The 27,373-nt window shown below is 35.5% G+C and overlaps 1 protein-coding gene across 1 annotated transcript; it reads right to left on the bottom strand.

The window, feature by feature from the left end:
- Positions 1–6,267: 6,267 nt before the first annotated feature.
- On the bottom strand, positions 6,268–24,653 carry LOC108284782 (UDP-glucuronosyltransferase 2B4-like). The gene is made up of 6 exons (XM_017501670.1): positions 23,885–24,653; positions 22,173–22,321; positions 17,592–17,723; positions 14,120–14,207; positions 13,047–13,266; positions 6,268–7,337 (listed from the first exon to the last, which is right to left on the bottom strand). The coding sequence occupies exons 1-6, from the start codon at positions 24,603–24,605 to the stop codon at positions 7,058–7,060; spliced, it is 1,590 nt and encodes a 529-aa protein (XP_017357159.1). The 5' UTR covers positions 24,606–24,653; the 3' UTR covers positions 6,268–7,057.
- Between the last annotated feature and the right edge of the window lie 2,720 nt (positions 24,654–27,373).

Raw genomic sequence — 27,373 nt, 5'->3', positions numbered from 1 at the left:
TAAAAAAATTTTAAATGAACATTTGCTGAACTCTCATGCTGAAAGGCCACATAAATGTGCTGAAAATTAGTCAGTATTATAATAATATTTATGGTTCCCTGCTTCAACTTTGTTAGCAATCTTCTTTATAAACCTGTTATCATCTTTAGCGGTTCCTTTTATTTTACTTTTTGACTATTTTAGAACTCATGCATGATTCTAAAACCTCTGTCAAATGTTTTTCACTAAAACAACAACATCAAAAAATATTGTGATACAATGGTGTATTGATCATGGCCTTTAAGCATTACAAAACATATGTACTCAGCATTGTGCTCATGTTCAGAGTCACTGCTGCTCCCTGGGCTTTCATGTAAGAAATTATGAATACATACTATGCGGCTAAAACTTTACATTCATGTAGGTTCATTAGTGACTGCCTTTAATGCATTGAGCAAATCTGTAATTTACATTGTTTTGAGTCCAATCTAACAGCTTCCTCTTAGCCTTCATGTAAGTAAAGTTATCAGGTTGATCTGCAGATAAAGGAAGGCCCACCATAGGGATTCCATGGTAGATTCTCTCATAAATTCCATTGGCTCTATCTTGAGTTACAGAAGCTTTGGTTTGAGGATGACCTAAGATTTTTTGAAAAATTATGCATTATAAGTCTTAGAAATAAAATGATCAATGCACAATATGAGGCAATGAAACGGGCAGTGTTCTCTAGATAACAAATTACTGTAATAGTAAAACTGCATTAAAATCACTTTCAGATCACTGAGGAAGAAGCATCAAGTCCTCTGGGGCAATAAGTGAAAGTTACATATTAAGAAGGGTTACCTGAGTTGAGACTTGAAGAATTAATACAAGATTGTCAAGTGGACAAATAGCGCACACTGTTGGTAAAGATAACTGCATATCACCCACTTCCTATCACCACCCTCCCCAAAAAAGTAGGATACATGCCAGAACATGTTCTCTTAGAGAAATGGTGCAGTCACTGAGTATGATAGGGCACAGTATCCAGGGCAGCAGGGAGCGGGGTGGTGGTGGTACTTGAATAGAGGAAGGACAGGTCACACTCCATCATAAAATGTGTTACCAGCATTCCATGATAAAGACTGGGGATTTATTCCCATAGAAAATGCAGCAGCTGGTCATGAAAGAAGAGCTGTCATTTTTCAGTTGCATTTGCAATATCTATACATTAGGAGAGCTTTAATCTTTCAAAGAACTACTGTCTTAACCATGTTAATTATCCACACATGTGTTTACTTGAGGCCCTGTTGTTAAATCTATACTGAATAATGTGAGGAAGGAGAACTAGTGGGGTTTGTGTGGCTGCGAATTTTCTCCTTGGGAAGCACATGACCCCCTAGTCTGCTTGTTCACTGTACGCTGTGTTTGAATATTTATTCATCTGTTGTAGAATCAAGGTCTGCAGGACAGACCCCCACAGGTGGTGGCCCCAACGTGACCAACGTCACATATTAGTAGTGCCGAAGTTTTAAAGAAACCTCATCACTTCGTTCCTTCAGAAGGAACTATGTGCTACAAAATAAATTTCCTCTATTATTAATGCATAGATATGCAAGTGTGCCTGTGTGTGTATTTGACTGAGTATATATAATAATTAAAATAGCAACTTTATACACTAATGAGGAGAGATATTAAAAAAATATGTGAACCAGACTCTTTATTAAAATATTTTAGTCCCTAATGTAGATTTTTAAGACTACTGCTATTTGTTTTTTTATCTTTAATTTTATATTGTTATAGTTCTGCTAAATAACTTGTGTTCATTCTAGGCAGCTTTTCTGAACAAGTATCTTAGTTTAGTCATGACAACTAATTTCCCTGACTATGAGCACAAAGGAAAAGTCACTTGTTATTGGGAAGACATTATGTATTTCTCTCAACTATATAATCCAACATAAATTTTTTTTTATGTTCTTAGTGGACATTTACATGTTCTTTGGTAAAATCTTTGTTTAGATCTTTTAAACATTTTTTGATTAGGTTGTCTTTTTAACATTGAGCTGTAAGCCTTCTTTATGTATTTTTTATACAGGTCATTTATCAGGTATGTAACTTGCAAATATATATTCCAAACTCTGGTTTCTCTTTTGGCTTTATTGATGGTGTTCTTTGATGTGCAAAGATTTTAATTTTTAAAAATCCAATTTATCAGTATTATTTTGGTTTCTTCTGCTGCTGTGTCATATCTAAAAACCTTGCCAGATTCAAAGTTACAATGTTATACCCATATTCTTCCTGCTAAGAGTTTTGTAATTCTAGATATTATATTTCAGTTTTTGACCATTTTGAGCTTATTTTGTAAATAGTTTGAGGACAGGGGTTCAATTTTGTTCATTTGTATATGGCTAGTTTACCCACTGGCATTTGTTAAAGAGATTCTTCTTTCTCCAATGTACAGCTTTAACATTCCTGTCAAAAATTAGTTGACTCTATATTTGACTGTATTTCTGGATTCTTTATTCTTCAGGCCGGTTATTTTAGCACTAATTACTATTTTCTTTTTTTCTGTTACCTTTGGATTTTTTCTGTTACAGTTGTAAATTTTCCCCTAAATAACTCTGTTCTCATAACTTTTTATATCTTTTTTTGTTTTCTGTGTTCTTCAAATTTTAGCAAAGGATATTTTAAAATTTCATCTTTAATATACAAAAATACAGTTTATTATTAATGTACAGTATTTGTTAGCTACTAGATTTTATTAATTCATTTTTAAATATTTGTATCTCATGCAAATCTTTATTTTCTCTTCTGTTATGTGCTTTTCTATTGTATTTATTACACTTAAATGTATATATTACATTTCCAAACCAAAATAACATTTTTATTATTATTACATTATATAATGTTATGTCTTTTCAGAAGTGAAAAAAATTTAAGAGCAAATATATACCTATATCAGTGGATATATAGGTTTTTGTTTACCATTTGTTTGATCTTATAAATTCAAGTTATCATTTGGTATTATTTCTTGCTCCAATTCACTTTTGCATCCATATACCACCTTAGTTCTATTATTGACTAATGTATTACATATGTATATGTTAAAGGCCCAACAGTATAACTATATATGTGCTTTACATACTTTTTAAATTTGTTGAAGGAAGTTGAATAAATATGGATTATACAATTTGTTAATTTCTATAATTTTTTTTTCAGGTGCTCTTTTTTTTATGCGAATTAGAATTTTTTCTCTGTTTATTACTTTCAGCCTGGAAAATGTCTTTGGAAATTTTTTAAGGAAGGCAGATTACTTACTAATAAATCTTATTTTATGTTTGTTTAGGAATGATTTTATTTCCCCTTTACTTTTTAAAGATGATATTGTAGAATATAGAATTTTTGGTTGACATTTTTTTCTTTTCATGCTATTGCCTTAGCGGAAGCAGAGTTTCTGATAAGTACTCAGCTATTAATGTTATTTTAGTTCCCTTGTATATAATGACTTGTTTTTCTCTTTGCGCTTTATCATTTTCTTCCTTTAGCTTTTAGCCGGTTACTATTGTTTTATCTGTGTTTGGATCTTTTTGTATTTTTCCTAAACTAAGAATATATTCAAACTCTGAAATGTGTAAATTAGTGGTTTTTAAAATCATTTATGGAAAGTTTGGGACATTATTTTGAAAATTTTCCACTGAATCTTTGTCTCTCTCTTTGTCATCTAGAACTCCTATTTGCATATGTTACTGTGCTTAAGTGTATCTCAAAAGTCTATAAAGCTCTGTTTAATTTTTTTCTTTTTTTTCTCTGTTCTTTGGATTATATTGTGTCTATTGATCTATCTTCAAGTTTGTTGGCCCTTGCTTCTTCTGCTTCAAATATAAAGCAGGATTCTGCTTGTGCGTTTGTTATTCGTTATCATAATTTTCATTTTGGTATGTTCACTTTGTTCTTTTCAAAAAATATAACTTCTATTTCTTTCTATGTATTCTCTATTGGATGTGACATTATTATTATACCTTCCTTTTCAGCTTTAGATGTGGTTCCCTTTAGGTCTTTGAAAATATTTATAATATCTAAATTAAAGTTTTGTTTGTTAAATCTGCAACTCATCACTTTCATAACACTTTTTTTGTCCATTTTTCCCCATATAGCAATCTGAATTTCCTATTTCTTTATAGATCATTTAAAATTTGTTAAACCTTCCTTATTTCAGATAGTATGTCATAGTTACTCTGAGAATTAAACCCACACCTTTTGAAAATTGCAATTGTTAATTGTTTAGCGAGTAATGAATTATTTAATTAAATCTCTTTTCTCAGTAGTGTCATTTCCTTGCTATTTCTATACAGAGGATACATCCTGGGGCATTTTCACAGGCCTATAATAACAGCAATTTTAGTAGAAGCCCTCTTTGACTCCTTCCTGTTTGTTGGCTTATTTGTTTGTTTTTCATACCCCGTTTAGCTATTAGACTTCATAAACTGTGGTTTATTCATCCTTTGCTTTTGGTAGTATCCCAGCGTCAAACATTACTTCACAATCTGATAAAATATCATTGAGTCACATTAGCAGTGATAGCTTTTGAGACATTTCAGATTGGTTTGGAAACAAGAAAGGCTCTACTTTACTGTCCTTCTCTTTGTTTTGTTTTTTGTTTTGTTTTGTTTTGTTATTAGCTTGCCCATGATCTTGTTTGTATCTCTCGTGAAATTACCGCCTTCTTTTAAACTGTCTACTGTTAAACTCTTCATATTTTAAGCACACATTTAGGCTTGAAATTCCTACATATTCTTTCAGATAAAATAAATTACTCTCATGAGAGCTTTAGAGCTCTTTGTTTAATGGTCTGACACTTTCTTTGGGTGAAATATATCAGCCCTGGCTCCAGAGCTTGGGGCAGAGGCAGTGGCACACTTTGTGCCACTAAGGGTAAGATGCTAGCCTCCTTTTTAGTTTGCTTCTTTTCTCAGGGAACCTCCATCCTATGAATGAATAATAATGACTATTTGGAACTCAGAGTTCTTAGTATGCTGTGCCTGAGTAAAAGCTCTGTGTTACGACAGTGGCTAGAAGAAAGAAGAGACACATTTTTGGCCTCTCTTGCCTGGAATTTAGCCTCTGTAACATATACATGAGGTGTGTGCATGCAAAACTCAGGAGGCTTTTCCCTCTAAAAAATTAATATAGCCCTCCTGTAGAAGTTTCATGGAGGTAGAGCTTAATGCTGTTGTCTACACCTGCCTGCAGCAAAATTTCTGTCACACTGAGTGAGGGTAGGCTAGAAAACAAGTCATCGTTTAATTGCCACAGGCCCTTGCTGTTGTTAACAACTCTTAGTAGATGTTCTTTAGTAGTTACTTGTTTGTTTGCTGCATGTCTTAAAGACAATTCCTAGTACAGTTTTCATTTGTTAATTAATTTCATTTTTTAAACCTATTTTGGTTTGCCCAGAGAATACCTGCTAACAGAAGCTGCAGATGCAGCATTTACCTTGAGATAACTTTGCCACCATATATCTGGTTTTTATTATTTTTATTACTGTTTTGATGGAAATGATTTTTTCTGTTTAGCAGTGGAATAAGCTGTTCTCTGCAATGGCTACACTCACATTTGTAGGAGGAACATGTGTTCATTGACTGCAACTATTTAAGTGCTGGAGGAAATATTCTTTTCATATATGTGCTTATATGGAAGAATTTCTGCATGGCAGATTTCTAGATGTAGAACTTCAGTTTAACGCTATATACTTACATTTTATTTTAGAAGGTTATTTTATATTATACTCCCTCAAAAATAGATTTTTCAGGTTTATGTAAATGAATACAAATACAGATCTATGTATATAGTAATATATATGTGTATAGTAATATACATGTGTATATATTATTATGTCTTATATATGTAATATATATGTGTATATATTCTTATGTCTTATGCAAAGACATAAGAATAATATAATGGACTCTCAGGACTCAGAGAACAGTCAGAGTGGGGAGAAGGATAAAAGACTACACGTTGGGTGCTGTGTACACTGGTCAGGTGATGAGTGTACCAAAATTTCAGAAATCACAACTAAAGAACTTTTCCTTCTAATCAAATACCACCTGTTCCCTAAAAAGTATTGAAATAATTTTAAAATGAGAAAAAAATCAACCAGATGAATATTTTTAAGTGACCTGAAAAAATGGGTAAACTGAGGCTCATGGTGAAAGATTGGCTTAGTAAAAGGATGGAACTTGATCTCAGCTCTCCTGACTTTTAGCTCAGTGTTCTTTCCACCACTCACTCACTCATTTCTCCATTTAAAATATGTTTTTGGGCAGACATGTGTTGATTTTGCCGATATTATTTGAAAAACCTGAGTTAGGAAAGCCTGAATTGACTCATAGAACAAACACCTTTGTGAAATAGTTCAATTTTACTGTAGGAAGCACGTAGGAGTTTCTGTATTTCTAATTCCACCTATGTTCCATTGGGAAATGACTTAAGCTCTAAAATGATAAAAATTTTGCCATAACTTTTAGGAAAAACTGAGGCTGAAGCAGGATGCACTATAAAAGCCAAGCAGCACTACTCATCTCAAAATATCAAAAAGAAGAGAGAGGTTTTTGTTATACAATTCAATTGCTTAATAGTTCCTTTAGCAACAGTTAAAAATATCAAAATCCTGCTCAAATGAAGCCAAAGTATTCTGAGTATTTGCAAATCAGTACTGACATTCTCAGTGAACTTCTTGTGTTCTTGTGTTTATGTACAATATGTGAAATGTTGTTAAGCTCAGTGAAAATTTTTTCATGTTACCTGTGAATGGGAGCAACAAATTTCAATAGAAGCTCAACAAATTTAAATGTAAGATCATGTGGCTTTATATAGTTTTATATTTTTGTTGGTGTTTTCCTTCTTGACAAAAAATATTTCTAACCATTAAATAGGTATTAAATCTCTGAAACACAAATTTTTACTTGACAAGGTCAGCATGTTTTGAAGTGATGTTCTGTCATGGAAAGAAAGAAACCATGCATCATAGCCTTTCTTGTTGAAATAAACTGAATTAGTCCCATCTATCAGGTTTCCCAGCTTCAAGCCTCAAATACAACTAATCTTTTTTTGTCTGCTTTCCAGTTCTAACAAATTTCCAGAAACAAAACAGGCAACATTTTGTGATGATAAATATCACAGCTGCCACGCAGGCCAGGAGGAACCCAATCACATCCAAAGAGTGGTACTGGAACCAGGTGAGGTCGTGGGCTGCAACCCGAAGGTGTTTGGCTCCTTTGTGGCGCATGACAAACTCAATCCAGAAGACTGCTCGATCCAGGGGCTTCACTGGTTGATCATGATGAATTCTTGATAATTTCATAGCGTTCTCTTTATATCTGAAGGATAAACATAGAGATACCAATATGGAAATTAAGTTAATTTGTCTGAGCATATCAAGTCCATGGAAGGTTTTTATTTTTTACATTTGTTTGTTTGTTTGTTTAGAGACACAGTCTCACTCTGTTGCCCAGGCTGGAGTACAGTAGAACAATCTTGGCTCACAGTAGCCTCCACCTCCTGGGGGGATCAAGCAATTTTCTGGACCAGCCTCCTTAGTAGCTGGGATTACAGGCACATGACACCATGCCCAGCTAATTTTTGTATTTTTAGTAGAGACAGGGTTTTTCCACGTTGCCCAGGCTGGTCTCGAACTCTGGCTTCAAATGATCCACCCCTCTCAGCTTCCCAAAGTTCTAAGATTACAGGTGTGAGCTACCACATCCACCCCATGAAAGGTTTTCAAAGTGTCAAATGATTCAAAATAAATGTCATAGAATTGACATAGAATTTGCATATATTAATTTGAGTCAATGTAGAAATTTTGGCTTCTAAATTGGAATTTTATCATTGGTAAATATTTTTAACCTAAAAATGGAAAAAATCAGATGAGAAAACTAATTTTTCTCAAGCAAAGCAAATATGATTTATTTCATTATTTTTTTTTAATTTGTTAATTTTTAGTTTTTTGGGTACATAGTAGGTGTATATATTTATGGGTTGCATGAGATGTTTTGATACAGGCTGCAATGTGAAATAATTACATTATGGAGAATAAGGTATCCTTCCCTTAAGCATTTATCCTTTGTGTTATGAACAATCCAATTATACTCTTTTGGTGCTGGAATAGGCATATGAGAACATACTCAACATCATGAGCAATTTTAAGTGCTTTAAGAAACAGTGAAAATATAATTTGAGAAATATCATTTTTAATTTATGAAAATGAATTGTGGTCATGGTGAGTGAAATGCCTCAGAGCTAGTCACTCTGCTTTTACCCTACCCCTGTATCTCCTACTGTTTCCTATCCAGTAGCCAGAATGATATTTTTGAAATAAAAGTCAGATTTTGACACTCCCCTGAGTTAGATTTTTGCCTGACTTCTCATCATATTAAGAATAAAACCCCATCAAAAAGCGGACAAAGTATACGAACAGACACTTTTCAAAAGAAGGCATTTATGCAGCCAAGAAATATATGAGAAAATGCTCATCATCACTGGTCATTAGAGAAATGCAAATCAAAACCACATTGAGATACCACCTCACGCCAGTTAGAATGGTGATCATTAAAAAATCTGGAGACAACAGATGCTGGAGAGGGTGTGGAGAAATAGGAACACTTTTACACTGTTGGTGGGAGTGTAAATTAGTTCAACCATTGTGGAAGACAGTGTGGTGATTCCTCAAGGATCTAGAAATAGAAATTCCATTTGACCCAGCAATCCCATTACTGGGTGGCACTGCTCACAGCAGCAAAAACTTGGAACCAACCCCCAAATGCCCATCAGTGAAAGACTGGATAAAGAAAATGTGGCACATGTACACCATGGAATACTATGCAGCCATACAAAAGGATGAGTTCATGTCCTTTGCAGGGACATGGTTGAGGCTGGAAACCATCATTCTCAGCAAACTGCCACAGAACAGAAAATCAAACACTGCATGTCCTCACTCAAAAGTGAGTGTTGAACAATGAGAACACAGGGACACAGGGAGGGTAACATCACATTCTGGGATCTGTTAGGGGGTGGGAGAGCTAGGGAAGTGATAGCAGGGGGTTGGGGGATTGGGGAGGGATAACATTAGGAGAAATATCTAATGTAGATAACAGGGCGATGGATGCAGCATGGCATGTGTATACCTGTGTAACAATCTTGCATGACCTGCACATGTGCCCCAGAACTTAAGTATAATGAAAAAATAAAATAAAATAATAAAATCCAACTCTGTTATTTAGTCTATAGGAGCCTGCAATGTCAAACACTGGCAAGCTCTTCTCCTAACACTTTTTGCATGGACACTAGGTCTTCTAGAGACATTGACCTATTTTTCTTGACGCTCCCACAGGTGTTCTCATCTTAGCACCTTTACACATTTTGTCCCTTCTCTCCCACTCTTGAAGCATTCTTTCTTGCAACAACCAAGGCAAGCTTCTCTCTCATTTTGAGGCTTCCCTTGAAATGTTACCTCTAAGAGAGGCTTTTCTTGGCCACACTATGATGGAACCCCTAGGATTTTCTCTATTTTTTATGATTATTTTGACATTTGATTCCTAGAATTTAAAATATATTACATATCTTTTAAAATAAACCTTTAAATATTAAAACCAAAAGATAAATATACATACACTAAGTAGGTCAAAAGTGTAAGATCATCTTGAAGAGAAGATACCAATTACCTACTGCTCAGTTCATGGTACAGGATATCACAACCTACCTAGAATAATTCTCTGTTCCTGAACCATTTAGTCGTTAGCTTTGTCCTCCAATTAAGCATTAGTCTGATTTCAAATATCATACGTTAGTTTTGCTTGTTTATATAATTGAATTATATAATATGTATTCATTAGAGTTGTTAAAAACGTTTTATGTAGCAGTTGTTGGTTAGTTCCATTGCTGTGTAGTATTTTGTTGATTGCTAACACGTGGATTATATCATCATCTTATAACCAATAGACATTTGAGTTGCAAACAATTTTTGGATAGTAGTAATAATTCTGTCATAAACATTTTTGTATATGAAATTCAAGAGTTTCATGGCCCCCCTCACAAGATGTCCGACAGGTGTGTGGCTCATCTGTTCACTCCCTGTTCACACACAAACCCCTTACAGGAGGGGGAGCACACAGAAAGCCAGGTGCAGGAGCCTGGGTGAGCACCCTTGGCCTCTGGCCCCAAGTCACCATCCAGGGGTGTGTGTTTGTAACTCCCAAAGCCCATGTGGGTGGTGTTACAGGGTACTCTTTTAGCCTTGCCATCTTCTGATGGCTTAAGTGTTAACCAGTTCAGTGCCCTGTTAGTACTCAGGTGCTTGTCTGGCATTTAGGAAGAATCAGGTCGCATGTGGAATTGAAGGATGACATGTAAATGTTTATGACAGAATGCATGGCTTTTATTCAGTGCTGGAGTTAGCTGTTAGTGGGATGTATGGGGAGCTGGAATGGTAATAGAGTGGGAAGATGATCTTCCCCTGGAGTTTGGCCATCCAGTGTCCAATTTCCTCTCCTCTCTGACTGTCCCTAGCTGAACTACTCTCACCATTCAGAAGCTCCTTCTCTTCTCTCTAATGCACCATTCTGCCATTCTTCTGCTCTTCTGTTCATCTCCTTATGGAGCCGGGCATTTGGGGTTTATATAGGTACAGAAGAGGGGGGCATGGGGGCGCCAAAAGGCAGCTTTGGGGCTCAAAAAGAGGAATGTGTGTTCTCATGTAAGGCCATCAGTTTTCAGGCTTGAAGGTGAGAACTTTGCTGGGGAACTGACCTCTTCTACCCAGTATTTTCCTGTTTCCTGTCCATATTATATATAGCACAAGTTTTATATATGTATACATATCTGTTCAGTATATAATTGAAAGCAGCACTGCTGAGATAAAAATGCATGCATAGTCATGATTTACTTCTTGACTTTAATTTGTAATTTTTTACTTTTTTTTTTTTTCTGACGGAGTTCTTCTGTTGTTGCCTAGGCTGGACTGCAATGGCATGATCCTGGCTCGCTGCAAACTCTATCTTCCAGGTTCAAGTGATGGCTCATACCTGTATCCCAGCACTTTGGGAGGCCAATGCAGGTGGGTCACCTGAGGTCAGGAGTTTGAGACCAGCCTAACCAACATGGTGAAACCCTCTCTCTACTAAAAATACAAAATTAGCTGGGCGTGGTGGCACATGCCTGTAATCGCAGTTACTTGAGAAGCTGAGGCAGGACTTTAAATTTCTTTTGAAGTATATTTTTTAACTTCAAAAATCAAAGTTATTTTAGTTATTATTTTTATAATGTCCCTTACTTCCACTAAGGCTGTATTATATACACTTTATTATATTGAATCTTTTCATATTTGCTGAGTCTTACAGCCCACCAAATATCACTTCAAATAGCTATTAACAGTTCAACATGCTCTAAGAAAATGTATCTTCCAGTCAATATATATAATACATATATGTGTATTTATACATATATATGTATATGAAAGTATACAAAGTTCCATTTGTTAACTCTGTTATTCTAATATTTTTTGTTCTTACTAATTATTTGCTCCTCTTTTTAAAGTCTGTTTTGATTTAATGGCAGTATTTATATATTTCCATTTAAATAGATCACCTTATATTTCTTTTATATTTGTCCAACATGTTTTATGGTCCAACCTGTTTTAAAGTGTTCCTTTAGGTGATAACTTTCATATAAAAATATTATTGACAGTAATTATAAATGCTGAATTGATGGTAGCTGGGTTGAGAATTTTAGGCATTTTTTACATTGTTTCCTTTGGAGTATAAATAAATAAATTATTACAAATTTAACTTATGAAAATTAAAATTTATGTGCTTCAAAAGCCATCAACAAAAAAGTAAAACGTTAGCAGACCCAGAATGAAACAAAATACTTGAAAATTACATAGCTGATATAAGATTATATCCATAACATGTAAACAGTTCTTAAAACTCAGTAACAAGGAGCAAAGTTAAAAAACATTTCAAGGATTGGAATAGACTTTTTTCCAAAGAAGATATATCTTCAATAAGGACATATAACAATGCTCAACATTTTTAACCATAATGAAAATTCAATTCAAAAGCACAATGAGAGATCATTTCACCCCCACAAAGAAGGCTACAACAAAAAGACAATAACAGGTGTTGGCAACATTGTGGAGGAATTGGAACCCTCTTGTACTCTGGTGGTAATGGCAAATGGAACAAGTCATTTGGAAAACAGTTTAGCAGTTCTTCGTAAACATACAGTTCCCACATCAGCCAGGAATTCCACTTACAGTATCAACCCAAAAGAAAGGAAAATATGTTTATGCAAAAACATGTATAGCAATGTTCCTAATTGCCACAATTGGAAACAAGCAAAAGGCCAATGAACTGATAGGTGAACAAATAAAATATGGCATATCCATACTACAAAATGTTACACTGCTGTAAAAAGAAGTATAAATACACACTACAACATGAATGAATCTCAAAAACCATTAAAAAATTTAAAAATTATACTAGGTGAAAGACATCATTTACACAACACCTTAAAAAGTATAATTCCAGATGGCTTCATGACTCTAAGCATTCTAAATATATTGGGATTTTATACTGTAAATAGATGGGTTTTAAGTTATGGAAATTATATCTAATTATCAAGTCTGTTACAATAATTGTAACAATAAAAGTGAATTTTGCATCAGGAAAATAGTTATACTTTTAGACATTTTAGGTATTTAAAATATTTAATGATGTTTCTTCAAGTTTATTTTTCCTATTATGGATTGATTGTATCAATTTTTTAAAATGCCTTTTAAATATTTTCTATATTACTTTAAAATTATTTTTGTGTAGAAAATTGTTTCACTAATTGGATGTCCCTTAAATGTATGGGGTCCAAACACAATTTTTTAAAAACTGCTCAAAAATCAAAGAAGATTTCAGATCGGCTACATCATTTAAATTATTTCAAAATTAGTCTCTTGCAAAAAGGATGAATCTCATACTTAGTATTTACAAGATAAGCTGTCTATACAAATACCACCTAGTAAAAATTATTATACTCACATAGGATCATTAATTACAGTCTTCAGTGCATTTAGAAAGTCTGTACTCGACATTGTGTTGAAGTCCAATCCAACAGCTGCACCCTTGACCTTCATGTGAACAATGTTATCAGGTTGATCCGCAAACAATGGAATGCCCACCATAGGGATCCCATGGTAGATCGCCTCGTAGATGCCACTGGCTCCACCATGAGTTATAAAAGCTCTGGTTTTTGGATGACCTAGGATTAAATTAATGTTAGCAAAATTATTCATAGGAATAAAATGAGAAATCCACAACTAAAGACTCTAAAAGTGACAGTGATTTCTAGCTAACACATTGAACCAAATTAAAATTGTGTTTCAGACTTCAGAGGAAGGAGCACCTACTTCTGCTGTAGATGTAAGTGAAAGCTATATGAAAGCTATATGAAAGTCTTCAGACTGAAAAAAATTAATACAAGCTTACCAGTAGGATTAAAGAAAAAGCACAATCTAAATAAAAGAAATAAACTATGCAAAAAAGAAATCCCCGAAAAGTGATGGACATGTAAGAATGTGTTCTCTTAAGTGCGGTCACAGAATGTGATATGACATGTGTAAGGCAGCAGGCAGTTGGGTGATGGTGATGTCAGGATTGAGGAAGGACAAGTTACGCTTCATCATGAAATGTGTCATCACTTTATGATTAAGATTAGGAATTTAATTCTTCAAAAAATGCAGAGCCCCTGATGATAGCAGAGGAGCTGTTATTTTAGTGACATTATAAATAAACCTGCATAAAAAGAAAGAACAGGTGTAAAGTTATAGAAGTAGGAGACAGACAACCCATGAAGTTATTTAAAAATTCTGTAAGACGTAATAAATAACACCTGAAGTAAAGATACTCTGTTTCCGACCATAAAGAATGTGAGCATATGTAATAAAATGCTGACAATTACTGCTTATTATTGTTCCTATGGTACTGGAATAAACATAAAGAAATTTCATTTTTTTAAAGTTTTTCCATAACAAATAATCTTATTTCATGATGAATTATTAACACTCTAAATGCCTGTTATTAATATATTATATATTTGTACTCCAGAGTCATACCAAGAAGGTCATTCTGGGGTATCCACTTGTATACCCGAGTATTGTGTCCTAAGGCATGAGGTTTATTCCCATCAAATCTCCACAGAACCTGTTACAGTAAATAAAACATCTTATTCCATGGGTGAAATTCCAAAGCTACAGAATGTTAGAACTCTAAAGAGATTAAGAATGAGATCAAGGGATATTAGGTAATAAATACTACTCAAAGACTGATGTAAACAGAATACTTACATTTCATTTTCTTAACTTTTATAATTAGTTAAGTATAAAAGGAAACCAGGATTTTCCAAAATAATAGCTTAGAAAAATGAGATATCATTTTTGATGGCTGCATAATATTCCATGGTGTATATGTGCCACATTTTCCCTATCCAGTCTATCGTCGATGGGCATTTGGGTTGGTTCCAGGTCCTTGCTATTGTAAACAGTGCTGCAATGAACATTCGTGTACACGTGTCCTTATAGTAGAACGATTTGTAATCCTTTGGATATATACCCAGTAATGGGATTGCTGGGTCAAATGGAATTTCTATTTCTATGTCCTTGAGGAATCGCCACACTGTCTTCCCCTTTGTGGGGACATGGATGAACCTGGAAACCATCGTTCTCAGCAAACTGACAGAGGAGCAGAAGATCAAACACCGCATGTTCTCACTCATAGGCGGGTGTTGAACGATGAGAGCACATGGACGCAGGGAGGGGAGCACTACACACTGGGGTCAGTTGGGGGGAAATAGGGGAGGGATGGTGGGGGGTGGGGAGCTGGGGAGGGATAGCAGGGGGAGAAATGCCAGATGTAGGTGATGGGGAGGAAGGCAGCAAATCACACTGCCACATGTGTTCCTATGCAAAAATTTTGCATGCTCTTCACATGTACCCCAAAACCTAAAATGCAATAAAATAAATAAATGGGAAAAAAAAAGAAATAAAATTTACTTTTGTATATTGAAAAAAAAAGAGAAAAATGAGATATCAATGAAAAGTTCAAATGTTTAAAAAACTGTTACTCTTTTAAAAAGAAGACCTCGATGCAGCCAACTATCATATGAAAAAACACTTAACATCACTGCTCATTAGAGAAATGCAAATCAAACCACATAGATACCATCTCATACCAGTCATAATGGCTATTTATTAAACTCAAAAAGTAATAGATGCTGACAAGATTGTGTAGAAAAAGGAACGCTTATACTCTGTTAGTGGGAGTTTAAGTTGATTCACCCATTATGGAAGTCAGTGTGACACTTCCTCTAAAACCAAGAGGCTAAAATACAATTCAACCCAGCAACCCTATTACTGGGTATATACCCAAAGGATGATGAATGACTCTCTTATAAAGGCATATGTATATTCATAGCAGTAGTATTCACAATAGTAAAGACATGGAATCAATCTTAATGTCCATCAATGATTGACTAAATAAAGAAAATGGTGTATGTATACACCATGGAATATTATGCTGCCATAAAAAAGAACAAGACTTTGTATTTACAGGGACATAGATGAAGCTGGAGGCTGTTATACTTAGCAAACTAGCATGGAAACAGAAATCCAAATACTACATGTTCTCACTATTAAGTGGAAGCTAAAAGATGAGAACACATGGAAACACGGAAGGAACAACAAACACTGGGGCTTATTGGAGGGTGGAGGGTGGAGGATGGGAGGGGAGAGAAGAACAGGTAAAATAACTAATGGGTACCGGACTTAATTCCTGGGTGATGAAACAATCTGTGAAATAAACCCCCTTGACACAAGTTTACCTATGTAACAAACCTGCACATGTACCCCTGAAGTTAAAATAAAAGTTAAGAAACAAAATTAATTTAATTTTAAACACATAATTCTAAAAAATTATATGTATGAAAAAAATTCAAGTAGTCATTATAATGCTAGTGAAAAAGCAGTAACAATTTAGTAATGACCTATATATTCATTTTGTTTGATGTATTTTATACTAATTTTTATCTTCCAAATCAAATATTAAATTCTTCATTTTTTAGTAACATGGGAAGTAATACATTCATTTTACTTGTCTATAAGTAATTATATTAGAGTTTGGTGTCCTTGATTGACAAAAAAGCAAGTTGATAAAATAAACTACTTGTAAGAAATGAGTTAATGCAACAAAGATAGCATGTATAATTTCTTTGAAATTATGAATTATCAACACTACTTCCAGGAGAAATTTCAAGGGGAAATTTTTGAGACAAATTCAGAGTATTATCGATATTGCTAATTTTAGATGTTTTTGCAGTATTGAAATAAGGAACCTGTTGGTGTCATAAATAAAGAAACAGCTTTTGAATAAATTCAAACTTGTATTTTGCTGAATTGGTCAACTGATTGTAAACACTTCAACAATGTGCTACAAAGCTTGACAACAGTTATTAATATGTTCTGCTGTAGCAAAGACATTTTTATGTTTAAGTTACTAACTTTAGAACTCCCAAGCAATTCTTATGAACTGAACAATACTTAGAGTATTTAACTATTGTTTTGTCAGTATTAAAGTAACTGAATTTTCAGCAAAAACATTAGTATAGTTCATTACAAGAAGACTATATCAGATAAGGAACTAAAAAGTAATTGACCAAGACACACAGGTCAATTCTACACAGAAGAAAGTATGTTCCTACTATGTTCTATAGAGGGGCCGACTGAGCCTATTCCCCTGCCTGGCTTCCTTCTGTTTGACTCCTTCCTATATTTTCTTCTGCTGCTTCCACTGGGACAAGTTGTTAACCTGATAGTGCAGAGTCCTTGTGCGGCCACATTTTATACAGCACAGGATCCACCTTCAGGACAGGACCCATCTCCACCCTTTCTCTTTCATCTTCCTGCTTCAGACATTGGCTGGGCTCAGTCCAGCAAGGGAGGCTGCTTTTTCTCTTTCTCTAAATCTATCTGACTGGATGGGAACTTGGACTAGTTGTATGTCAGCCTAGGTCATCCTTTCTCTGAATAGTAACCTGAACATCATACAATTGTGCCTATTCCAAAATGTGCATGAAGCATATGAGGCTGGATTACGTGGCAAGCCTAAATTTCATGATGCATGTTACACATTTTGAAATACCTGCTATTGTTAGTGTGCTAGTGAAGTCACACCTTTAAATGTAACTTCTTCTGATAACATCTGTAGTGTGTACAATGCCCACAGGAATCCTTAAACTTAAGTGTCAAATGACAGGGGAAGAATTTGGCGGTATCCCTTACCTGGCCCCAACATCATGGTAATACCAAAACTTTCCCTACACTACTTAAATATGTTTATTCCTGTTATCCATAAAATAGCTTCTGTATTATTTTAGCATATTCCATGTATATTTCTGATTTTGAACTAATATCTGATAATTAGTGCTATCCCAACACTAAATTTTTAGGCAGAAAATTTATGTAATTGGATTATTTACAGATTTTGACAGCCTCTTTCAGTAGTTTTCCAAACCACTAAGGCATTTGATCTAACCTTTTGTGGGATCTTGGCAAGGGCTGATGCAATTACGTTGGCCCTTTCTTCTGTCATGTTACTGATGATTGACCCCAGAGAAAACACCACAATGCCATTTTCTCCAGAGCTCTGGACAAACTCTTCCATTTCCTATGAAAAAAAGAATTTGTTCCATCACAAAAGAGCATCAGCTCAGCAAGCACCACTGAAAGATTTGGTACAAATAACTAAAGAGAGAAAAGCAAATACTATCAGTTATTATTGCAGTAAATTTTAGCTTTTAACTGACTCAATCATTCAGTTTCTCATCAAGAAGATGTATACTATGAGACGGGTGGCCTCTACGAAAACTATTTGTGAAAATGTGTGTGTGTCTGTGTGTGTGTACATGCTTTTGTGTGTGTGTATAAGACAGAAATGAAATGGAGCTATTACATAGTGGTCTAGAAGATAATTGTAAGGCCAGTCTCCTCGCTGGGAGGCCAGACCCACCTACCTGTCTCTGCACCCGGCACCCATTTCTGCACCCAGCACCCACCTCTGCACTCAGCACCTATCTCTGCTCCCAACACCTGCCCCTGCGCTCGGTACCTAGCTCTGTGCACAGCTCCCTTGGGAAGCCCGGGCTGATGGCCGGCTCTTGCACCAGAAAACCTGCCCTACAACCTACCAACCAATAGCGGCCTGCCCTGTCCAATCCCGCTCCCCCAGACCCAATCAGAGCATCCTGCTGTTGCCCGTTCCTCATAGCAAAACCCGGCCCCAGGAAGTCAGCGAGACTTCTCTGGCCCCCTTTCCCCGGACCATAGAACCTCACTGTGAGCTAAATAAACTGGCATTTAGTTTTCTTATATGGCCTCAATTTCCTCATTTTAAACACGGCAATAACCCTTACAATAATGCTAGAAGTATTATACCCAGACTCTTCACTTATAATATTGTAGTTACTAATATAGGTCTTGAAAAGTGGTACCACTTGCCTTTAACTCTATATTGTCATTTTACTAAATCACGTTTTTTTCAGGCAGGTTTTCTACAGAATTCTTTTAGTTTGAAGCCATCAGTGGTTTGCTTTCCTAACTATTAGCACTGAGGAAAAGTTATTCACAGTTGGGATGAGTTTATGTCTACATTTATCTTACTGTATAATCCTTTACACTTCACTTAAGTTTTGTCAGAGTTTTCTAGTCTTTTTTCAAATAAAGAAAAAAATAATCATAAAAGGTGGTGGTTAAGAATCACTGACATTCTGGAGTCAGGTTTTGATTTGAAATTTCTATGAATTAGTCCTGAGAGTCTCATTTGTAACACAGAATTGTATAGTATATAGTTAGATAGTTGTATGATCGTATTTCTCAGGTTATTGTTTAGGTGGAACCCCTATTGCCCTGAAATCACACTGTTAAATTGATGTGCTGTTTATAACTGCGTATGAGGAACTCTCATCTTTACTTTGCTGTATCTCAGAGGCAGCATTTGCACCATGACAGAAGAGGCCACCAGGCCTTCCCATGTGGGAGATCTGGTCACCCTCATGAGTAGCTCACTCACACTACATAAACTCCTAGTGAAGATGTGCTTGGCAAAAATTGATTGATAATTATTCTGATTTGCTTTCTCCAATCTGTGCCAATATTTAAATTTATATATTTTCGGATTTAATCATTAGGATAAAACTTTTTTTAACTGTTGTTTATAAAACAAATAAAAAATATCCAAATATTGACTGTGACGACCATATGTTGCTGTGTATTTTGAAAAATATGGTTTTTAATTTTCTGACATCAGTGTTAATGTGAGAGCCATTGTATTACTATTACAGGTAATACATGGGGAATCTAGGCATTTTGTGTAATTGCAGTTACCTGTTGCCACATTTAATGTAACCCATGTTCAGTGTTTACTCTCACTGGCTGGATGCCCAGAGCCTTCTTTATCCACCCAATGTTGAAGTAATCTAACCTCTGTTTACTGATTCATCACTGATGCGGGCTGCTTGTTTACCATTCTGTGGCAACTTCATAAAAATAATACAAAATCAATGTAAGTAATTTGATAAAAGTATGAAAAGTTTTAAAAAGAAAAGGAAATTTTTCTAAAATTTCTATTTAGAGATATTATGGATGTAAATTGTGTATGTTCCCATCATGGCTTTCGCTCTATTTACACGTGTACATGTAACATTTATTTAGAAAATTTTAACCTTATTGTACATACCTTTTCCTCCTACAAAAAATTTATCGTCTTGTTATATGTATAATTTTCTACCTCACTTTACTTTTATTATGGCTGACAGTGTAAGTTAACATTTGATTAATAAAATTATTGTAATGCTATAGTATGTACATAGTATAAGTTTTTAATCATTGCTTCATTTAAGATGTTGAGTTACTTCCAATGTCAATTTTATGAATATTTTCCATAAATATTGTCTGTACATCTTGAATTATTTTTTCTCTGTATGATTTCATGTGAATATATTATGAAACCAATGGCTATGTGCATCTTTAAACACTTGATACCTTTTGTCAAGTGTCTTTTTGTTTTGAAATATACATAAATTATCTGAGAATCTAATATTTAATTGAAAATAAAGCAACTTGGGTTAACAATTATTTTATGTAATAAACAACTAGAGAAATGATTTCACAACCATTGACTTGCATTGAAATCTTTCTGCAAATTAATAACAACAGCTAGTATTAGTAATTATCACCATTGTAAAGAAAAGTCATCCTTTTTCTTGTCTTTCTATGCCTCCTACTCTCTTCCCCTCCTACTGGCATGATCACTTTCCCTTAATGTGAATAGGGAAATCTTTCAATAGCAGGACAGGGTGACATAAACATTTTATTAATCTTGCCTCAGCTTTTGTCTCTTTAGAAAGTTATATAAAGCACATACAATTTGCATGCAACATAGATATTGGATTTTAACCATGGAATAAATTCTCAGTTTTATGTAGACAAAGATCTTAGGAGATTACTTAATAATGTATTAAAGAATGCTTACTTTCTACATATGTCTTAAAAGTATGAAATTAATTTAAAATATATGAGATTCCTGTGTTCCTTTATAAAATATATCATCTTCTACTGGTATGCAGACAGAATTCTTTTGTTATTGTAAACTAAGTTTATATTCAGATACAAATGATCGAAATTATTTGGTCTTTATTATATGTATGTTGTTCATCTTCTCCCTGCTTCTCTGTAGGCAGCTATGGTATCTAGACACAAGTTCCCCCAGGAAGCTTTACTGAGTTGCTTGTCATAAGGCCAAAAATACCTGCTTAATAGGGTGTGTTTCTGTTCTATGAAGTAAACCTCTGGGATCTCAGTGTACAATGAGTTATATCCTTGAGTAAAATCAGATGAACACTAAGCTTGGCTGCAACTATTATTAGGGTTACATATTTGTGTTGTTAAGTAATTATTTTATTTTCAGCTACAATACTTAAGATCCTTATCACTTAGAGTAGAATTTTAGAAATTCAACTTGCTCATCTTACTGGCAAAACTAGCATATCTACTTTTATTCAGGTCCACAGGATATCTGCTATCTATGACTTTGCAAGAGAATGTAATCTTGATGTGCTGAACAATCTGGTTCTGGTTCTGCTAAATGAAGAATGTTATCTCAAGTGACTTGTACATGTTAAGTAAACAGTAGTATTAGTAATCATAATAAAATAACCATAATTGCAAAATTAATAATATTTCTAAATCACTGACTATATAACAGAGACATTTTAAGTGTTTTGTCTATATTATCCTTTATTCCACACAACACAATATGAAGTGGGTACTATTAGTGTAAATGAAGGCAAAATTATTTCTGTAAACATTCTAGCTTATTTTTCCATCATCTGCTACCATATTCCATGCAAAATTTCCCAATTTGTCTGCTTTCTTTTAAAAAAAAAGATCTTATCACACATCATCATTTCTTAACTCTTTTTAGCAGTTTCCAAAGGTGCTTAATAAATATTTTAACTCCTAATTAGTATCTGGCTCTAACGTGACTCTCAGAATCACCTGATTCTCACTCAGCCTTTCCCGTTGTTCAGCTCCCCTCTTAATTATCGGTGATTTCAGGATACTTTTTAAATCTCCACTGACGCTTTCTTGGTATTGGGTTTTTCCTCAAAATAATAGCTTTGCATAGTTTTTATTACTTGCACATATTGTATCTTTTGAAGTAGAATGTAACATGTGTGGAGACAGAAATTGTGTCTATTATTTTTTCTGTTGCCTGTGGTTTGTGCTAAACTTTTTATAAATATTCTTTGAATGAATGACCAATACATTCTTACATGCTTATGTGTTGCGTAATCAAGACTTTAATTTAACCAACCCTATTTTCGAAGTCTCCTTAGTACACTTCTCTATCTTTAGTAATGATTAAACTCACATAATTGTGATGGTATCAACAAATCAACATGCACATGAGTTTCTAATTGGTATCTGCTTCACCCTGACCACTTCCCATCTTTCTTTCACTATAAGTCAATCACTTGGAATGAAGACTATAGGATCATTCCTACTAAAAATTCAAAGCAAACAAATCAAAACCAAAAAAAAATTTTTTTTTCCTTACCTTAGGTAAGGGTTTGGCAGGTTTGCAGTGGAGCCCTCCAACAAAATCAACATTTGGTAAGAGTGGATGAGGAAATTGAAAATCCCAGGAGTTTCGAATAAGCCATATGTCAGCTTTCCCCATTGTCTCAGATAAAGTAGTGGGTCTTCCTGACAGGAATAAAGAACAGAAAAGGTAGATGACACAAGATAATTACACTTGGTAGTTTTCTGAAATGGATGAGAACAATGTAGGCAAAGTGTCTGTGCTTTGAAATACATAAACATATATTCAAATATAGACATAATTTAATTTTTATGAATTATATATTTTGCCCATGTGTATTTATAAGAAAAGCAAAGTGATAAGAGAATTTTGAGGATAAACGACATCGTGAATGCCGCATCATTATACTCACAATCATAAACCATTATTAAAATAATCCCTAGAGAATTAAACATCCATTTCTTTACCCTTTAAAGCTTCAAAATAGTAGCATACACATATTAACTCTTTGAGCCACATGATCAACTAATTCTGCTGTATCTATGAAACAATTTTCTAAGAAATAGTCTAGTTTCCATAATTCATGAAGCTAATCCTTTCATCTTTAGTTACTCAAGTGAACTGTGGGCTATTTTGAGAGTATGGCTGAAATACTTGTGCCCACTACTGCTTTTGATTCATCCTAAGGTATTAATAATATTAGCTTTTAAGTAAATACATTTGTAAATTACAGCTAGAAAATTTTGAGAAATTATTGAAATAGAGATTTGTACTCAAATTTAATTTGGCTCATATTTTTTTAATAAATAGACATAGTTTCAAAAAAATGAATACATATATAACAATGTTGAGACTTCAACAAGATGATTGCCTTAAAAAGAATGATTTCCCATCGTTTAGTAAGGGAATGCAGAGACATTAGAAACTACAAATTCCTTATTCATTTTTGCATTTGAGATGGAGACAGTATTTCTCGCAACTGTGAAGGAAACCTGGTAGAATGAGGACATATTTTAATTTCAGAATAAGGAAACTGAGACATAAAAGAAAAATTTTCTTTAATCTTACATAGATAGTTGCAGAAAAATGTGTGACTACTCAATCTACATGTATGCATTCAGCAAGATGTTTGTTGATGGGCCTTTTTTTAGGATGAAAATCTATAGTAAAACAGATGTGTGATTAAAGAAATATTAGGTGCACTAGTATACCAGTTTATGGCTTCCTAGAGTGTTCTGTATGAGCAATGGCCACAGGGTATTGAATGATCTGATAATTTAAACTTTTCTATAATATTTATGTGATTCATAGATCATCTTGTGTTTTCATAAATTCACTTACAAAAACCTTTACTACAAACCGGGCATGCTGGCTCATACCTGTAATCCTAGCACTTTTTGGGAGACAGAGGCAGGTGGATCACTTGAGGTCAGGAGTTCAAGACCAGACTGGCCAACATGGTGAAGCCCTGTCTCTAATAAAATACAAAAAAATTAGTCAAGCATGGCGACATGCACGTATAATCCCAGCAGGGAGCCGAGATGGTGTCACTGCACTGCAGCACTCCAAGCTGGCACCGTGGGAGACAGAGCAAGACTCCAAAAAAAAAATAAATAAAAAAATAAAAACAAAACTCACTACCCTGACTTTATTGCTTTATATAAGTTCATCTTCAAAGGCACAGGAAAGTTAGATCTCCATGTTAACAACTGAAAAAAATTACTTACCTAGAACTTCACTGTAAAACTTGTCCCATTTCTTCATATTAAATATTTGGAACCAAAATTGAAAATAAAGCACATAGATCATATTTTTTACTCTCTCCATGAAAGTCATTTGATCACTTAATTCTGACATAACAACAGGTGCATAGGAAGGAGGAAATATAAATCGTCCACTATGCTTTTCAATAGTGTAACCAGAAGAGAAGCGGAGAGTGTACACAAAGGGTATGTTTAGTAGTTCAGCCAGCAGCTCACCACCGGGAAAAATAGCATCTGCAAAAACAATGTCAAATCTTGACTCCTGTAGCTTTTCCATAAGTTTCTTATTTGAAACTACATCCTTGCAGAATTTTCTATGTATGTCACCAAATGTCCACATGATTTCTTGTACTTGTGAAAAGTATGACCAAAATGTGTCTTTAGGAAGGTCTACCCATCTGTTGACCTGTTGCAGGATGATATCCTCAAACTCAGTTTTAGTTAAAGATGCCGGATAAACTTCAAATTTAAGAGTAGATTGGCTGTTAGGATCAAAAAGAATGGAAGCTGAAGATGCCAGCACAGTCACCTCATGACCTCTCTGGACAAGTTCATCCAGGATTGTCCTCATATTCATCCAAAGGCTGAATTCTGTGGGCCACACCAGCACCTTTCCACAGTCCCCAGAGTTAATGTAACAGCTCAGCTGTATGAGCAGAAAAACTGAAGTCCATTTCACAGACATCCCGGTACAATTCAAGGCTTTTTTTTTTTTTTCATTTGCTGTTTCTTTCTGTCATTTCCTGTGGTTATATTCACAGATAAATCAATCAAGAGGTTAAAATGTAACTTACACTTGAAAGTAAATACATTACCATCAGATTAACAGTCTGAGCATGTAGATGGCAAGGAGATAAATGAAGGCTGATGACCTGTTTACACAAGTGTGTTTGATGTCCCTTTTATGTTTATAAGTGCTGTCTTTCAGCTAATATCGACGATCTTGTATGGACACATCACTTGTCTTATATAATATATTTTAGAAGAGTTTCCAGAACCTTAGTCATGGAAGGCTCATGTTTCTGCATTCTATTTGACACAGAACTGAAGACAAAATAACAAAACATGAATCAAATAATGTTTTGTATACTTTGTTCATACGTAATTTATACACCATACAGCACTATCAACTGAGGCGTGGTGTGCAGGGCAGGCTGCCAATTTTGCTGTTTGGACAACTTAGCTGTACTGCCCTTCAAGCTTTGGAAGGTCCAAATGTACTGGTGGTGGAAGGAATCCACCAGTTGCTGCACGTCTCCTCTACAAAAACATGGCCAGACTGCTTTTTTAAGCAGGTACCATATCCTGTTCCACCTCACCGGGACTCCAGCCACTCCCACCACTGTCCTCGGGTCCACAGAAATTTGAAAACTCCCTGTGACAGAGCTCCCAGAAAGAGGTATGGGCCGGCATCTTTGCTATTTGAATGACTTATCAATTCCAGTCTGTAAGCTTTGAAGAGTCCAAGCTGACTGGAGTGAAAATGATATACCAGGACAGCACAACAGCCATATAAAAATGTGGCCAGACTGCCCTTTTAATTGAATTCCAGACCCCTCACCTCATCACCAGGTGGAGCCTTCCAACTGGGATCTCTGGCTACCACCACAGTTGACAGAGGTTCCAGGCCCTTCCTGGTAAAGGGATCCCAGGGGGCAGGGCAGACTGACATCTTTGCTGTTTGGGCAACTTAGCCATTTCAGCCTTCTAGATTTGGAGTGTCCAAGGCAACCAAAGGCTGAAGTGTACCCCCAGCACAGCACAGCGGCTTAACCAAAATGTGGTTAGACTACCTGAAGCAGGTCCCTGATACCATTCCTTCTGACAAGGGTTCTTATCTCCCAACTGGGGTCTCCAGCCACCTCTTAGAGGTGTGTTTGTGCCAGAAATAGGTCCATACCTCCCTGGGATGGAGCTACCAGACAAAAGGCTAGGCTGCCTTTCTTGCTGTTTCTCAGCCTTCACAGGTGATACCTCCGGGTACTAGAAAATCTGAGGTGACTAGTGACTGGAGTAGGCCTCAGCATACCACAGCAGCCCCACGGAAAAGTGATTAGAGTGTAATGTAGGTGCCTATTTTCATATGGACTCCTCAGGAAGACCTTCCTGGCCTGGGTCTCTAGCCATCCCCTGTCCAAGCTATCTAGCTAGCACCAACTTGGCTCTTCTCTGGAGAGAGACACCGGGGCAACAGAAAGCCTCTCTGTCACCGCCTCTGCAATGGAAGTTTCCTCGCCTCCCTTGGCCAAAGGAGCAAGGACACTTAGCCACCGCTGACTTGCATCTCTCAGAAATGAAGCCACAGGAGTAAACAAAGCAGCAAAGCAGGAAACCAACTGATGTGGAGCCTAGAGGGGTGGGTGCAGGGGAATCTGTAGCACAGTGTGGCCAGGAATGGCCATCTTTCTAAGTTCAACTTTCATGAATAAGAGACCCTAGACCTTGGGTAACAGTCAGACCTGATTCTTGCATGGTGTTCCTGCACATCAGGCAAGGCTGGTCTAATTTCAGCACTCCTTGATCTTCTACCCTCTCCTGGGGCCCCAGCCTTTCCGTGCATGCCTACTTACATGACAGCCTTGGGTGCCCTGGTGGCCCACACCACAGCTGCTGCACCAGAGAACCATGCCTCAGAAATAGAGAGCTCCAGTGAGGCAGTCCCTATGACTGTGCACCAGTCTGTGTTCCAGCCCCATACTGCAGCTCCCCTGAACCCACAGAAACTCCTCACACAGCTTTGCTTGGTGCATGTCTGCATGGGTGGGTTTTGATATCTCATTTTCTTCATGTATTGTTTTCCTGAATTCATTCAGTTCTATTTATGCTGTTCATTTGTGGCTTTTTGATGTTTATAAGATGATTATGTAGAATTTTTTGCCATAAATTTATTGATCTCAATTTATTTATGATTAATTATTGAATATTTGTTTTGTTTCATCAGAAGATTCATATCTGCCTACTTTTTAATGTTTCTTTTAGCTTTATTTTGGTGTGTGTGTTTAAGGAGGCAATCATCTCTTCTACTCTTCATGGACTTGCTTTGGAAGGGAAACTCCTCCTCAGTCAGGCTGATAGAAATTCTGGAATCTTCAGAACCTTTTCTATAGATGTGTTCTTCACATCTTTCTCCTTACTGTTGAAAAAGGATCAGAATTATATATCTTACGCCAATCTTATAAGCCAGTCTATGTCCTAAGACTACCCATTTCTTCTCCCTAGGACAGTGCATGATGTAAGGCCTATATCCCTTAAACTGCAAATAAATTATGTGTATTAAGCAAGTTTGACATTGCTATATATAAATGCCCCTGATAGGGTACTTTGCAAAGAAATGGAGCTTAATTGTTTATGGTTCTACAATCTTTACAGGAAGGCTGGTGCTGGCAACTCCTTGGGTTCTGTGATGGCCTCGGGAAGCTTACCATTATAGCAGAAAGCAAGGGGTGGACAGGT

Source organism: Cebus imitator, unplaced genomic scaffold (genome assembly GCF_001604975.1).
Source record: "Cebus imitator isolate Cc_AM_T3 unplaced genomic scaffold, Cebus_imitator-1.0 Scaffold283, whole genome shotgun sequence".
Lineage (NCBI taxonomy): Eukaryota > Metazoa > Chordata > Mammalia > Primates > Cebidae > Cebus > Cebus imitator.
Note: the sequence above shows the minus strand (reverse complement) of the source record. Positions and strands in the feature narration are given on the sequence as shown.

Coding starts and splice junctions, on each gene's coding strand:
- LOC108284782 (XM_017501670.1), bottom strand. CDS start 24,605: ATGTCTGTGAAATGGACTTCAGTTTTTCTGCTCATACAGCTGAGCTGT. Junction 17,724..22,172: donor CTGCCAAACCCTTACCTAAG/GTAAGGAAAAAA, acceptor TTTTTTTCATAG/GAAATGGAAGAGTTTGTCCA. Junction 14,208..17,591: donor TTGCCAAGATCCCACAAAAG/GTTAGATCAAAT, acceptor TTACTGTAACAG/GTTCTGTGGAGATTTGATGG.